Raw genomic sequence first — 14,329 nt, 5'->3', positions numbered from 1 at the left:
CGCTACCCCGTGGGCGAATGCTGAACTCGCATCTTCTCCCTACTGTCCTGTTCTTGCTGATCTAGCAGGTCGTTTGGGAAAACTTATTTCTTGACCACGTGTGCATGATACCCCGTGGGGAGCAGGGATTGTGGACCAGCAAGCGCCACATTGTGAAGTGGAGAGAAACGCCTCAGCCCGAAAGAGTGTCCCCTCTTTTGCCCTCCCGACCCGTATTGAGTAGGTTCGATCCGCCTCGTATCACCCACGCCTTGTCGTTGCAACTATATACATTTCAGCAATCGGTATGGCCAAGTAAGTCAACGCACACGACCACTCTTTTGCCTCATTCATACGAAGTCCACTGCATTTTGTCGGGGCTCAATGGAGCACAAAGCCCCTGACACCGACGAGCGAGAGTTCGCTTTCCACGACAAGAACAATGCCACTGCAGAGCTTGCAAAGGGCGATGTTACTCTCCGCGAGGAAGCAAACGAGGCCACAGCGGAGGAACACAGTGCGACCCTGCTTGGGGCCATAAGCAAGCATCGCAAGGCCGTTGCCTGGGCCGGAGTCGTCAGCCTATGCATCATCATGGACGGCTACGACTCGGCTCTTATGGGCAGTCTCTTCGGTTTCCCGGCCTTTCAGAAGTACTATGGCCACAGCATTGGACATGGTAAATACCAGCTTGATCCCAAGTGGCAGTCAGCTCTGGGCTTTGCAAGTCCAATTGGCAATCTCATCGGCGTTACTGTGAACGGTATTGGTACCGACCATTTTGGCCACAAGCCGGTTCTCATCTGGAGCATGGTGGCACTGATGGGGCTCGTGTTCATCCAGTTCTTTGCAACATCCGTACAAGTCCTCTTCGTCGGCCAGCTCCTTTGCGGTATTCCATGGGGCATTTTCTCAACCCTCGCACCAGGCTATGCCTCCGAGGTAGCCCCCCTTGCCCTACGAAGTTACTTCGAGACCTGGGTCGTTTGCTGCTGGGGTATCGGTCAATTGTGAGTACACCAAAGTCTGGACGACAGCAACAAACATGCTCGATGCCTTTGCTGACAACCGGCCCTCGCTTGTTTAGCGTATCATATGCAGTCCTCTTCTCGCTCCAGCATAGAGATGACCATTGGGCATTTCGAATCCCGTTCGCCATTCAATGGGTCTGGCCGGTCCTCATCCTTCCCATCGTTGTGTTCTGCCCCGAATCGCCATGGTGGTATGTGAGGCAGAACCGCCTACAAGACGCCAGAAAATCTATCGAGAGGCTCATGAACAACCACACCAACGAGCTAGCCGATGCTCCCGAGAAACAACTAGCCTTGATGATCACCACGGATAGGCTCGAAAGAGAAGCCAACGAGGGTACTTCGTACTGGGATTGCTTCCGAAGATCCGACATATGGCGAACTGAAGTTGCCTGTATCTCCTGGGGCAGCCAGATCTTGACTGGATTCGTCATCTCCGGCTTCTCCACCTATTTCTTCGAGCAGGCGGGACTTGCCTCGAGCAGCGCCTTCAAGATGACTCTAGGCATGGGTGGCATTCATCTGCTGTGCAACGGGTTGTCAGCAGCTATCAGTGGCAACTATGGACGTCGCAGGCCCTACATGATTGGGTGTTTCTTCATGGCCATTCTCCAGATTATAATTGGCATTCTCGCTGCCGTTGGAGGAAGCAAATCGCTTGGGTACGCCACCTCGGCCGTCTTCTTGATCTGGTATGCTGTGTGGTGCCTGACTCTGGGACCATTGCCGTACGTCATCAACAGTGAGGTTTCTTCCACTCGATTGCGATCCAAGACGTTTGTTCTTGCCAGAGGCACATACATCGTCCTGAATATCGTCAATTCAGTGGTGTCACCGTATCTGTTGAACCCAACCGCAGCGAACTGGAAGGGCAAGACCGGATTCTTGACTGGTGGCCTCAACGCTCTCTGTCTACTGTGGGCTTTCATGCGGCTTCCAGAGACGGCCAATCGGACCTTCGAAGAGCTGGATATTTTGTTCACCACCAAAGGCATCAACGCGAGGAACTTCGGTAAGGCTGAGATTGCTCGAGAGGGCGAAGAAGTCTCGGTAAGCTTTTGAAAGTTTGGGGAAAAGGCGATTCCATGGCATGCTGCGTCGAGATCTGGTGTGCTCTTCAGCGTTGATAGGATATAGTCCTATTCATTTGTTGCTATACTCAGCAAAGACTACCATTGCGTCTCACTTCACCTAGCCCACAAGCCAAAGCTTTGTAGTGCGCGAGACCTGCGGCGAGGACAAGAACATGGAAGATCTGATGGCTCGCGCCAACGAAGTCGAAGCGGTATGGGAACCAACGTTCCGGCAGCTTTTCGTCATTAGTACGTCGACAGGGCAGAACGCAAGACCTGCATGCTCACCCTTGATGCATAGACTATGGCTCCAACGATGTTCAGGAGACCCATCAAAGCCATCCATTCGATAGCTAAACGCTTTCGTTGTATATCGAAGCCGTACTTGAGGATGCCATGACTGACGAATGTGATGGCCGACAATCCGAAGCATGTGTACAGCAACGCTCGATACTTCCGAAAAGACGGTCCAAGGAATCTCGGATGGAGTGTGAAAGTGATGCAGCCGCAAGCACTGATCGATACCTAGAGATTGTCAGCACAGGGAGGCTACGTTGTTTGTGAAATGGGCACGAGTCACCAAACCCCAGTGCCAATATTTCAGTACCGGGTCACAGTCGAAGGCCAGATGGATGGAGGGCAGACTTGCGCCCCACATGAGTAGCAGAATGCCGCAGAAGTCAAGGCGATTTCCAAAGGATGCTGCTGGGGCCGAGAGGTTCCAGATGATGTGGCAACTGGGCAGGGATCAGCGGGGCAATGCAATATTCGCGGCAGGCATACCAGGCGGAGCATGCAAAGCAGACGGCAACGCCGAGGAGGTACATGCTCACAAGGAGTGCATCGACAGGTTCGGTGTCGTCAACAGTTCGATATGTGTTTGTGTAGAAATGCCACGGCAAGTAGGCGAAGAGGGCGGATCCAATGGCGTGAGAGTGGATATTGACTTTTCAAGATTCAGCATATCTTGAGAGGAGTTTTCTGGTAGAGGGAGACGTACCGGACTCATTGTGCCACGCAAAGACGCTCTTGAACGAAAGCAGCCACGAACCAGAGGTCGGTCTAATGGGTCAGCCACGGGTTCGCGACGTCTGGCCTTCGCACGTACCTGTATCCGGACAATAGATATTCATTGTCCCTGCAACGTCAGCATCTGACTGCCTTCAGGTTGTCGCACGCACTACCTCTGCCATGACGCTGTACACCATCAACCTCGGACAAGTCCAGCGACCAGGCAAACGTACGGATCTCGTGGTAAAAAAGAAGGTGACGTCTCAGAGATTTCGTTGGCACTGCAGCCCGCGGCGACAAGTCCTTCCCCATTTTGCGCAGAGTCGCCGTTGGAAGATATCGAGTGAGGACACTGAGCAAGGACACGGCCCAATTTGAAGACGAATGAAGAGGGAAGAGGGTCGCACAAGGCATCAACAGCAGTGGCATGGACAGATGCGCCCGATGGCGGAGGGACACTGAGCATCCTTGTTTCGTGTTTTTTGGGCTATGATGCATTTGAACATTCCAGGTTTCTCGCAAGCGCGCTTCAACGACTTGACATCTTGCACCCCCAGATTGCCCTGCAAGCGCATGCCCATATGGGGATTCTGCTTTTATCCTCATTTGAAGGCTCCTGTTTCGGCCGACGATTTGAACCCATTTCTGCGGGTGCCTGGCGTGGTGGCATTGCGCAAGGGGTTGTCAAAGTTGATGTACAATATCCCTCGGCATTGACTTCTGGGTTGGCCGACATAGTTCAACGACATAGCAGGGTTGCACGGCACTGAGAACTGAGAATTGCGAACCAGGGAAACCCCAGAGGCTCAAGGCTATCCTTCATCGTTCAAAGGCAGGTCCTAATCAACAGTCTCAGATCATCGATTTGTACCAGCCTAACATTCGACGTGCCGAGCCAGGGTTGCGAAAGCCATGCTGACGATTATGAAGATTCAAGAATGTGGAGGTGCTGCCAGACCATCGGAAGAGCCAGGAACTCGTCACATTCAATGAAGTGACCGAACGTGAGGCACTCATAGGGAAAGATGTCTTGATAGATGTCGTGAAACCAGTCTCGGGGTATAATCATCGCCTTGTCAAGCGATGTTGTTTGATTCAACTTCTCGCAGTTGGAGTTATCCGACCGTTGTGAACATCTCCTGATCGTATGCCGGCCATGCCTGGCGTCAAAAGGATTCAGATCGCATCCGCAGTCGGCTGTCTGAAGGAAACACAGCCTCGTCTTTGCAATTTTAGCGAAACTTGAGATGATGATTACCTTTACGACATCGATAATGATGGTGTCGTTGAGAGCAACAGTCGACTCGTTGTTGTCACGTAACCCTAACCCTACGGCACGCCTCGGCGAGAAGTTCCCTCGGGAGATCCATCCGGTGAATCCATCCGGCGAATTTCCGATTATTCAACATTGGCTGCTGTGCGTCAGCTCCCATGGCGACACACCCTGCACAGAAAGTTGTGCATTCACATGTCACGGAATGAACCCGGTGGCTGGATTGAAGTCCTCTGACAGACATGTGTAGATGATCTTTTTTGTACCCCATCGACCTCTTCGTTGAGTGATATATTCGTCTGGTACACCTCGAAGAGCGACCGCATCTCCTCCACGCTTCAGTCCAGATAGCACGATGGCGACTTCATCGGCTGCTTTTAGCACAGAAGAAAACCCACATGACAGGTCCCAGAGCGAGGACTATGTTCAAATGGAGAACGCTTCGCATGAACCCCCTGCCAAGCCCAAGAAGAAGCGTGGGAGGCCCAGGTTTGAGATACAAGATGGGTCCGCTGCAGATGTACGAGCTCACCTTAGTTGACGAACTTACTTGTACTTCGATACGTGGTATTGACGCTCCAGCAGCGCCGCCGTACGCAGATCCGCGAGGCTCAAAGGGCCTATCGGCAACGCAGAGAAGGCACCCTCGACGAGCTACGCAGGCGAGTTTCTGAGCTTTCGGACATGATGGAACTCATGAACAAAGCCTTCATGGATTGTTTCGACCGGCTGACCGCCTCCGGCCTTTCCGCGAAGTCCATGCAGGACATACGAGAAACTTCAGCTCAGTTCAGGGCCTTCATGAAGCGTGTACGAGAGCCTAGCGACCAAAGTGACCTGGAGACGGCTGAGAGTGTCGAGCGACCCCTCTCTACGCCTGCTGCTAACGGTGATGCGAAAGCGTCTGAGAATCCCAACTTCATCCCGCTGGACATTGCGATGCTTGACACGAGTTTTGCGAACGGAGCTGAAGACGACATGGCTGCGAATTGGACCGATTCAAGCCAAGATAGCCAGGCTGTTGTCTCATCAGCATCACTGTACCGAACTTCGTTGGAGGCTACTTGTTCCATGCCGCTCGAACTCAGCCCACCCGTGACGTACAGCTTCCAAGAATCTACTTTCGGCCGGAGACTGCACAGGTCATGTCTTGAACAAAGCTATCAGTTAATTCTGGATCCGAACCAGAGACCGGGCGTATACCAGCAGGTGTTTGAGCTTTCATTATTGCGGCGAGACAAGTCGAATTTGACGTCGGCCTTGAAGACTTCGCTAAGCAGAGGATCACATGAGTGTTTGCACACTAGCATTCCCGTCATTCATATTGGTGGTGCCGGAACACATTACCCCAGGCGAGATGCATTCGGGAACCTCCGACCTAAGAGAAAAGCGTATAATGTGGGTGTCATTGGTCCTCAAATGTTGGCGCTTCTGGAACACGCTGCCCACGAAAACCTAACGACAGATATGACGGTCGACCTTGTGGGATACGAGGGAGAGTGGCTGGACGCATATGATGTTGAAGGTTATCTCAACGAGAAGGGCATATTCATCGATCCGAATTCGTCGTTTGTGGAAATAGAAGTACCTGCTTCTCGATCAGCCGCATCCATCCCCTTGAGGGGTTTGACAGAGTCCTCGGAGAACAGTCTATCAGATGTGTCAGCAGACTCGTGGCTGGACTTCTTCCAGTCTACCGGGAACATTAGTGAAGTGAGCGAAGCGCTGGGATCATCACATGTGAGCTTACCGGCAGCTCAGGAGAAGAAGACTACCACAATCGACGTAACTCGATTTGTAAGCCGTGAGTGTTGCACATTTAATGTTCTCCGTTGGTCTCTTGGCGACTGACTTCATCTTGGTTGTAGTCTTGACGGCATCCCGCGTCTGCCTGGGGTGGTGCCCTGGTTTCAAGCGACACGACGTCGATCGAGCCTTGGCAATGTCATCGCTTGATGCACTTTGAAAGTCATAGGGATGCATTTTCGAAGGGAAGAATACTACGGAGGAAGCAGCATTCAGTCTTGATGGATACAAGCCACTGAGCTTTGGCCCCGTACCAAGGTCAAGTCTTACAACTTCCCCTGCGCCTCAACATGCTTGACCATATCGACAAACTGCTCGTCACCAGCATCTGCCCGCTTCTTGAACTCGGTCCAATGCTTCTCCAACCATGCCTTCTCCTGGCCAGCTATCGGGATTTCGAAACCACCCTCCTTCCCAATTGGGTTTCCGGGAGAAAGGACCAGCGTCTGCAGCTCATACTTTGCACCTTCCTTTGCACCCAGCTTGTCCTGTGCCGGCTTCAAGACAATTTTGTTCCAAGCCTCCTCGAGCTGGTCCCGCATGTCTTCGAAATCAGCAGGTGTGCGGTCACCCAAGCGCACACGCCCCGTGAGATGGTTTGCGCGATGTCGTTTACCCCCGACAAAGCTTGACCGCCGCGAGACGTCTTTGAATGCAACGTTCACGAAGAATGTTGGGACCAAAGGGAATTTGGAGAGATGTATCTTCGTGATCGCTTGTGCCAGCTCATCCTCTTGGGCGGAGGTGAGTGGGTACGCGTGAGAAACTTCGTAGAAAGGCATGATGGTGGCGTTTAGCGTTGAGAAGGCTGACGAAAGGAGCCAATGCAGTTCTAAATAGCCAAGCGTGCGTGTTATCGCTATATGTATAGACCTCCTCTCGAGCAGATAACGTATGCCGAGGTTCGAGTTCGGTAAAGACGTGGCGTGTCTTGCCAAAGCGGGTAAGCAGCGCAAAGAGATTGTAATCATAGCTCGTATTCTGAGCAATGGTCCGCCCAATGGGGTGGTAACAGGGCGTAGCGGGTCAATGATTTTGCAGAACGAGGAGCCGGCACGCCTTGAGTCGGCTCTCTCCACCATCTTTGACCTATCTATCGTATAGCAGTAACAGTCGGACAACTCTCGACACATAATGTTCTGCTCGATAGAGGTTCGCTCGCAGAAACTTCCAAACAAATTGGCATGACTGAGCTGCGTTAACAACGTAGAGTCATCCAGCAGCCTGAGATAGTGTAATGTGTCAATCTCCGAGAAGCCGGAGCCTGCTTGACGCTTTTCCATTGAGCAAACATTATAATCATGCTGGTGTGATGACACACCGAAAGAGGCGACGACATTTTTTTATTTCGACGTATGGCGTGCTTAGTGGAAGGACTTATATATTAACAGCTAGATGTATCAGAGCCATCACGGTTGCATCGACGAAAGCTTAAACAACATGTCTTCTCAACTACGGGCAAGCGTCTACGTCAATCCTCCTGTACCATACGTCAAGCCAGACGGCACACGAGCCGGCGAATGGTCTCCAATACCTTCTACCCTCATATATGGAGAGCACGAAGCTGTGCTTGTCGACACAGCAATCACGGAAGCACAGAACGTTGCGCTTGGTGACTGGATCGAACAAACCATACCAACGAAGCGACTAGCGTATGTCTACATTACACATGGACACGGAGATCATTGGCTTGGCATCGGTTATCTCAAGAAGCGATTTCCAGGCCTCAAAGCCATCGCTACGAGTGGGACTATAAAGCATATGCAGGAGCAGATCGAGCCAACGCTATGGAACTCCACTTACGGCACAAGGTTCCCCGGCCAGATTGACACCAACTTTGTGCTCGCCGAGCCTCTCCCGTCGAACGGGGAGTTCACGCTTGAAGATAATGTTCTCAAAGCTGTCGAAGTTGGTCGATCCGACACCCACGACTCCACTGTCTTGTGGGTCCCCAGCATCAAGCTTGCAGTATGTGGCGACGTCGTCTACGGTGATGTACATCAGCAACTGCGATACTCGAACACCAAAGCCAATCGGGAGGAGTGGATCAGTGCGATTGAGAAAGTCGAAGCCCTACGGCCGGAGACAGTCATTCCTGGCCACAAGAAACCCGGCGAGGTCGATGGCGCGTATCATCTGCAGGCATCAAAGGAGTATATCCGTACTTTTGGAGAGCTTCTGAACAAGTCAAAAGATTCAACGGAGCTTTTCAAGTTGATGACGGAGCGGTATCCAACCAGGTTCAATACAACGGCCTTGGCAGGCGGCTGTGCTGCAGCCTTTCCTCAAGGTGCAAGCTAAAGTGTGCAAGTCAAAGGGAGGTTGGAAGGGACAGTTGTACATAACATGAGAACTAGGTCTCAATCGCAGCCTCCCTAAAGCATTGCTTTCGAAAGCTTGCTCGACTGCTCGTCACGAAGGGCTTTCATCTCCTTATCCTCGGTTGGCCTTGGAAACATTGTTCATGGACCGTACCATAGCAAGTAGAATCTTGAAGTCAAACAAGACTTAGATACGTTTCATCACCATCTATTCCGGTTTTCTCGATCTTCTCAAAGCTCGCAAGACTTTCATGTGATTGCCAAGCCACTAGTGCATGAAAACGGCCAGCCAACTTTCTCTGCAATGTCGAGACTATCCACAAGTCGCCATGAGAGAGCTCTCAAGGGACTAGTACAGTCAACTCTAAAGCGTGGCTGCTTGATAACATCGCAGTTCACCCCCTATCATTCCGATGCCCTCGGCTTCTTCGCCTCCAGTTGCAGTCTTTGAAGCAGATTATGTCTATGCCAGAACAGACGATACCGTTTCCCAAGAACATAAAACGCTCCCACGAGTAACAAAGTCGCAGCTATAGTGCCTGCAAGACTGCTGTACACCACCAGCGGGCCGTTTCTCTCAAGCCACGGCACCACGAAAAGGGACAACCTATTTTTCCGTTAGTCTTCATCAAGCGAGGCAGACGTTGAAGCTTCACTCACACATAACCCAAGAAGTTTCGAAACATCACCGACATAACGATGATTTCCACGGTGTAGTCCGAGTAGGCAGAGAGGGCATAGTTGAAGTAGGTGACGTTGCAACAGGCGAAGCCAAAGGAGGCGATCGCCCAGCAGACGGAGACGATATAGACAGAGGATCCTTTTCCGAATGTGTATCCGGTCGATACCATTCCTGCAATGACACACGCACCGCCGGCGAAAGTCAGAGGTAGCTGGAACTCGGGCTCATACACGCCTCTATTGTGACGTGTGAGTTTGCTGACAAGATGGTCTAGAGTTAGGCCCATGAATATGCTGGCCAGTAGTGATCCTATTGCTGGTGCGACCGAGGCGTAGCCGACCTGGATGGTAGTGTAGTTGTATGGAGGTGCTGGGAAGAGTATTGAAGCGATAGTGACCGTCCCTCCAAACCATGTCAGACACAACCCGCAAGAGAACACTGCGAAAGACACTCCCAGGTTTAGTAGAACGGCTGGGAAGGCGAGGAAAATTTTCCACATTGGATCATCCGCGAATGGCCCGTTGTAGAGGCGTAGCTCTTGGATCCAACTCTTTCTAGTGGGCTGGTTCTCAGAGGCCTGGTGAGAGACGACATTCTCAAGCTTCGAAGCGTTGTCTTTCAAGGTATCATCTCTTGAGATTTGCTCTTCGAACTCGTAGTTTGCGTCAACGCTGCTAGCATCGTTCGTTGAATGAAGTTTCGATCTGTGCCCTGCGTTGAGCCTATCGACGCTATTCCGTCTGTAAGAAGTCTCCGCCACGAAGAAGAAAGCCAAGAGCATCTGTATGATTGCGAAAGGCAGCAAGATCCAGAAGCAGTACCGCCAGCCAAGTCGGGTCGTGATTGCACCAGAGATAATGCCGACAATGTTGATGGTAACGTTGATGCAGAGAACACCAAGTGCCACAGGTAGTCCTCGCTGATGAACGAAAAGAACATCTCCGATGGTGTTGAAAGTAAGCGTCTCGCATGCCGCTTGCCCTATTCCTTGTAGAATTCGAGCTGCGAGAAGTGAATTGTATCCAGATGCTGTGGCGCCGACAATGCAGCCGACGGTGGCCACAATCGAGGACAACACATATACTGGTCTCTTGCCGTACTTCCGCGCGAATGCAGCAATAAAAGGACAGATAGCTCCAGCAGCCAAAATGAAATATCCCAGTGACAGTTGTACCATCTTTGACAGAGGAATGTGAAGGTCCTTCGAGATTTGTACGTTTCCACTTATGAGCAGTGGTGCCTGCGAGGCTGGAGTAAGAATCAAGTCTCAGATTCCATCAGATACACACACGTACCGTCGTGCCCGAGTGAACCACTGCACCCAGATAGACGATCATGACCATAGCAACCTTCTTGCCCAAGGGCCAGTTCAAGGGGTCGTTTGGATCGTTCGAGGGCTGTGGCTCCAGGATGACCTCTTCGTTGTTGCCTCGTGCATCATTGTCGACTGTCGTGTCGTCCCCATGATCTTGTAGAAGGACGGTTCCTGGCACAACAGCATCTGATTTCGGTTCAAGGACGCCGATGCCCATGTTGGAATTGCTGTAACGGAGGCGTATACTGACTGAGAACAATGAGTTACATGGACAAGGACAATCTGTAGTGGTGGTAAAACGTCAACCCCGACATACCACTCCTCCCTGCTCTTCCAAGCTGGCTGGACATGCAACTTGGACTTGAGATCTCCATGGGGGCTTGTGGGACCGTGGGACACAGAGGAAAGAGATCGTTGGTCGGCACTGTCGAATCCGGCAATCGCACATTTGCAGTAGATGGCGTTTCGTGGATCGGCAGCCTAGACTTGAGTTGGGGATCAATACGACAGTTCGGCAGCTGGTATTCTAAGGGATGTATTGCGGGTCGGTGCCCTCGGATCCGACAGCCCGACAAGTACATAGCCTTGTTTGGGAACAGCCGACATGAACGCATCGAGAACATCTACGGCCTTACTTGTTTTTAAACTTCTCCGCATCTTTGGGGTCTTGGTACCGCAAGGCTTACAACTCACGCTCACAAATGCACGAGCATTGCCCCGATCCCGACTGAGATCAGTCAACACAACTGCTCAGATGTTTTCCGATATAGCTCTCCAGTAAACGAAATAGAAGTTTCTCTTCTGCGATCACATTCCAACGAGATAGGCAACATGCCTGAGTTGGAAGTCCCCGGTGCTACGCTTCACTACCAAGTCGTTGGACAAGGCCCACTCCTTCTCACCATATCAGGCGCCAACGGCAGCTATGAAGTATGGCAGCCCTTGAGCCACCATCTCAAAGACCACTTCACGGTCATTTCCTACGATCGACGAGGCTTCTCTCGCAGCACTCTTCAGGGTGCACAAGACTACGAACATAGACTAGACCGAGACGCCGACGACGCAGCCGCTCTCATCAAACACCTCTCCCCAAACACACCAGCCACAGTCCTCGGAACATCATCAGGAGCAATCGTCTCCTTCAACCTCCTCCTGCGACATCCCGACCTCATCGAAACCCTCATACCACACGAACCACCAGCCGTTACTCTCAATCCAGACTTCGCCGAACTGAAGCCCAAATTCCAGGACATATACAACACCTACCGCCGCTGGGGCATCCCACCCGCAATGCAAGCCTTCGCCGACTTCGCCATGCTAAGCGAAGGCGAAAAAGCCGAGTTCGCAAAATCTCGAGCCGGGCTGCATGTCTTCAGCGATATGATGTACTGGTTCGAGAGGGAGTTCCTCTATCCCTTTACGGAGTTTAAGCCGGCGGATTTCGAGCCTTATATCACGGAATTGGTGCCTGTTAATTCGGAGGTTACCAATAAGGAGGCGTTTTATTTTCGGGCGAATGAGAGTTTGACGAGGGCGTTGGGGTTGGAGTTGCTTATTTTTCCCGGTGGACATATTGGTTATGCTACGCACGCTGAGGCATTTGCTAAGGAGTTGCTAGATATGCTGAAAGAGAGAAAGGCTACAGAGGGAGGGGGATGTATTGAAAAGCATGAGACAGGACAAGACAAGGGCCTGCAGCAAAGCCGAGGGGAAGAGATCCACAAATGACGGGCGACAACGAACTACATCTACGGATACACACATAGATTCCAGAGATCAAAAAAGTGCTAGCGTTGTTTACATGTCTTCATGCTCTATTGTCATTCGAATTGGAGCTGGTACGCTCAGAATTCGCAGAACTTTCATGTGATTGCCAAGCCTTTAGTGCGAGAAAACGCCAAGACATTGAACTTGCGGATGCCGTCTTCTCAGCTTTTCCACATATTACCACTTAGAGTGCCTCCCGGTATACCGAGAAGCCGGGCGTAGAGAAATCCGCGCTCGCATAGATCTCCTACCATTGCGACAACTCCGGCCGATTTCCCGGTCAGGCTTTCCGGCATGAGGGCCTTGAAGCTTCTGGATTTAGGCACAGCATTTCTTTTTGATTTCGGTTTGAGTGTTGGGCCACAGTGCTATTCAAATAGGACTTTTAGCTTGCTTGCAATGCCGTCACCTAGCGATTGCGCCTGCACTTTGACTGGAGGATTTCTTACTCCGGTGTCAAAACTGGTGAGCATAGATCGGATCGCCTCCGCTTTGTACTTCGAGCTTTTGCGAGCATCTAAGGTGTGATTATGGTTGACTTGCAGGGATGGCAAGTCACTGCTAAGGTTCGATGGGCGCAAGCTTCAAAGAGATGTCGTTCTTTTTACGGTACACTATATCAGCATGAAGTGCTTATCCAGGATTGAGCGAATACAAGTCGGGATGCCCCGCAGACTGTTTCAGACCGAGGAGTCTGGCACCAGCGCAACAGATTGTACTACCCAATCAGAACACCGATATGCACTACGAGGTTTCATTCTCCCACATTTTCCGCTCCAGGCGACTCGCCCAACGTCATTCTGTCTTTCAGATGTCCATCGTGACATCCTTGAGCACGTAGGAGAAGCATCATTGTCCTCCATGCCGACTCAACGCATACTTGCTGCTGCTTGCCTATCACCATGTATCCGAACTCGGCGGATACTGCGACACAGGTGAGGAAGAGCACAACCTCAATGATGATTTGATGAATACGTTGGAGGATGACTGGGACTAGTCCAATAGAGCTCTATATGAGCTTTGGGGGCTTAGAGTTCCTCATGCTCTCGGGTGACAGCTCTCGCGCCTGAATGGTGGCTACGCTAACTATGCAAAGTCGCACTCGTACCGATGGATACTCGCTAGAGGAGTGTGAAACGATCTTAGACAAGACCATTGAAAACAAGGAAAAGCTCCATGATAGCTAGAGAGTTAGAATATACACACAGTGTTCGTACCCCGCTCGAAACTACGGACCCGATATATGTACTTGTCCTTTCGATCGTTACACATGCTGCCTAATACTACTGGGGCAAGCCTTATGGATCTCTCGCGCTATTTCCATCAAGATGAGTTTGATCAATTGGACGCATTGTTCAGGGCCACACTCAAAGAGGATGCTGCGCTGGTCTTCTGGACTGGTATATCACCAACACTAGCCAAGACTTGGGCCGACAAAAAGAACCTGAAGACTTTGACAACGGCAATGGGCTCATTCTATAGCGACCACGGGTCAGCCAGTCTCCGGTCTCGAAAATCTAAGAAGTCATGGTCTACATTCATGAAAGGAGCGTCTGGAGTGTTCGCGCAACATGCGTGCTACAGCCGGCATGCTATTGTGCTCACAAAGCCGCCGCCGAACATCTATAGCACAAGACCGGGTTCGAATTATCGCAACATCGAAGAGCCGATACTCAAAGGGTTTGGAAGCGACATACGTACAATACGCATCGACTATGCGCATCCCGTAGTCACTGGCGCCGAATGTTTCGTCTATCAAAGATGGCCAGAGGATAGATCATGCGAATGGTTCCAATTCCTGAGTACTATTTCAAGTAAGGCTCTAGTCAGCAACGTCATCGAATGTGAAAGCTCTGATGGAGATTCGAGCGAACGAGCGGATTCGATTGAGGTTGCTACTGGCTCACGGACAGAGGTATTAACCTTAAAGCTTAAGGCCGCAGCTTTCTTTAGGCCTAAAGAGCAGCGACAGGTAATCTCTCATGACGAGCAGTACGAAGATGAGAAGAAGAGAGCGAAGCGGCTTAAAGTGGAAGAAGAACAGCGGAAGGCTGAGGAAAGGAAGAGAGAA

At 51.4% G+C, this 14,329-nt stretch overlaps 8 protein-coding genes across 8 annotated transcripts; 5 read left to right on the top strand and 3 right to left on the bottom strand.

The window, feature by feature from the left end:
• Positions 1–363: 363 nt before the first annotated feature.
• M409DRAFT_30351 (uncharacterized protein) lies at positions 364–2,072 on the top strand (the record flags this gene model as incomplete). Its single annotated transcript, XM_033809884.1, has 2 exons — positions 364–989; positions 1,067–2,072. The coding sequence occupies 2 exons, from the start codon at positions 364–366 to the stop codon at positions 2,070–2,072; spliced, it is 1,632 nt and encodes a 543-aa protein (XP_033660101.1).
• A 97-nt stretch (positions 2,073–2,169) lies between these two features.
• Positions 2,170–3,406, bottom strand: M409DRAFT_30350 (uncharacterized protein; the record flags this gene model as incomplete). Its single annotated transcript, XM_033809883.1, has 8 exons — positions 2,170–2,319; positions 2,372–2,608; positions 2,664–2,820; positions 2,867–3,029; positions 3,084–3,145; positions 3,192–3,221; positions 3,268–3,280; positions 3,328–3,406. The coding sequence occupies 8 exons, from the start codon at positions 3,404–3,406 to the stop codon at positions 2,170–2,172; spliced, it is 891 nt and encodes a 296-aa protein (XP_033660100.1).
• Positions 3,407–4,722: 1,316 nt separating this feature from the next.
• On the top strand, positions 4,723–6,333 carry M409DRAFT_30349 (uncharacterized protein; the record flags this gene model as incomplete). Its single annotated transcript, XM_033809882.1, has 3 exons — positions 4,723–4,887; positions 4,953–6,171; positions 6,236–6,333. The coding sequence occupies 3 exons, from the start codon at positions 4,723–4,725 to the stop codon at positions 6,331–6,333; spliced, it is 1,482 nt and encodes a 493-aa protein (XP_033660099.1).
• A 106-nt stretch (positions 6,334–6,439) lies between these two features.
• On the bottom strand, positions 6,440–6,955 carry M409DRAFT_30348 (uncharacterized protein; the record flags this gene model as incomplete). Its single annotated transcript, XM_033809881.1, has 1 exon — positions 6,440–6,955. One exon carries the CDS (start codon positions 6,953–6,955, stop codon positions 6,440–6,442), a length of 516 nt encoding a protein of 171 aa, XP_033660098.1.
• A 664-nt stretch (positions 6,956–7,619) lies between these two features.
• M409DRAFT_32447 (uncharacterized protein) lies at positions 7,620–8,420 on the top strand (the record flags this gene model as incomplete). The annotated part of the gene is made up of 1 exon (XM_033810254.1): positions 7,620–8,420. A coding segment is annotated over one exon (801 nt), but the record flags the coding sequence as incomplete, so codon positions are not given.
• A 479-nt stretch (positions 8,421–8,899) lies between these two features.
• On the bottom strand, positions 8,900–10,708 carry M409DRAFT_71202 (uncharacterized protein; the record flags this gene model as incomplete). Its single annotated transcript, XM_033819070.1, has 3 exons — positions 8,900–9,101; positions 9,155–10,416; positions 10,472–10,708. 3 exons carry the CDS (start codon positions 10,706–10,708, stop codon positions 8,900–8,902), a joined length of 1,701 nt encoding a protein of 566 aa, XP_033660096.1.
• Positions 10,709–11,322: 614 nt separating this feature from the next.
• On the top strand, positions 11,323–12,219 carry M409DRAFT_30345 (uncharacterized protein; the record flags this gene model as incomplete). Its single annotated transcript, XM_033809880.1, has 1 exon — positions 11,323–12,219. One exon carries the CDS (start codon positions 11,323–11,325, stop codon positions 12,217–12,219), a length of 897 nt encoding a protein of 298 aa, XP_033660095.1.
• Positions 12,220–13,558: 1,339 nt separating this feature from the next.
• M409DRAFT_33047 (uncharacterized protein) lies at positions 13,559–14,047 on the top strand (the record flags this gene model as incomplete). Its single annotated transcript, XM_033810275.1, has 1 exon — positions 13,559–14,047. A coding segment is annotated over one exon (489 nt), but the record flags the coding sequence as incomplete, so codon positions are not given.
• Between the last annotated feature and the right edge of the window lie 282 nt (positions 14,048–14,329).

The sequence above is a fragment of the Zasmidium cellare genome (assembly GCF_010093935.1).
Source record: "Zasmidium cellare ATCC 36951 unplaced genomic scaffold M409scaffold_63, whole genome shotgun sequence".
NCBI lineage: Eukaryota > Fungi > Ascomycota > Dothideomycetes > Mycosphaerellales > Mycosphaerellaceae > Zasmidium > Zasmidium cellare.
The sequence above is the reverse complement of the archived record's forward strand: the minus strand, read 5'-3'. Positions and strand labels throughout refer to the sequence as shown.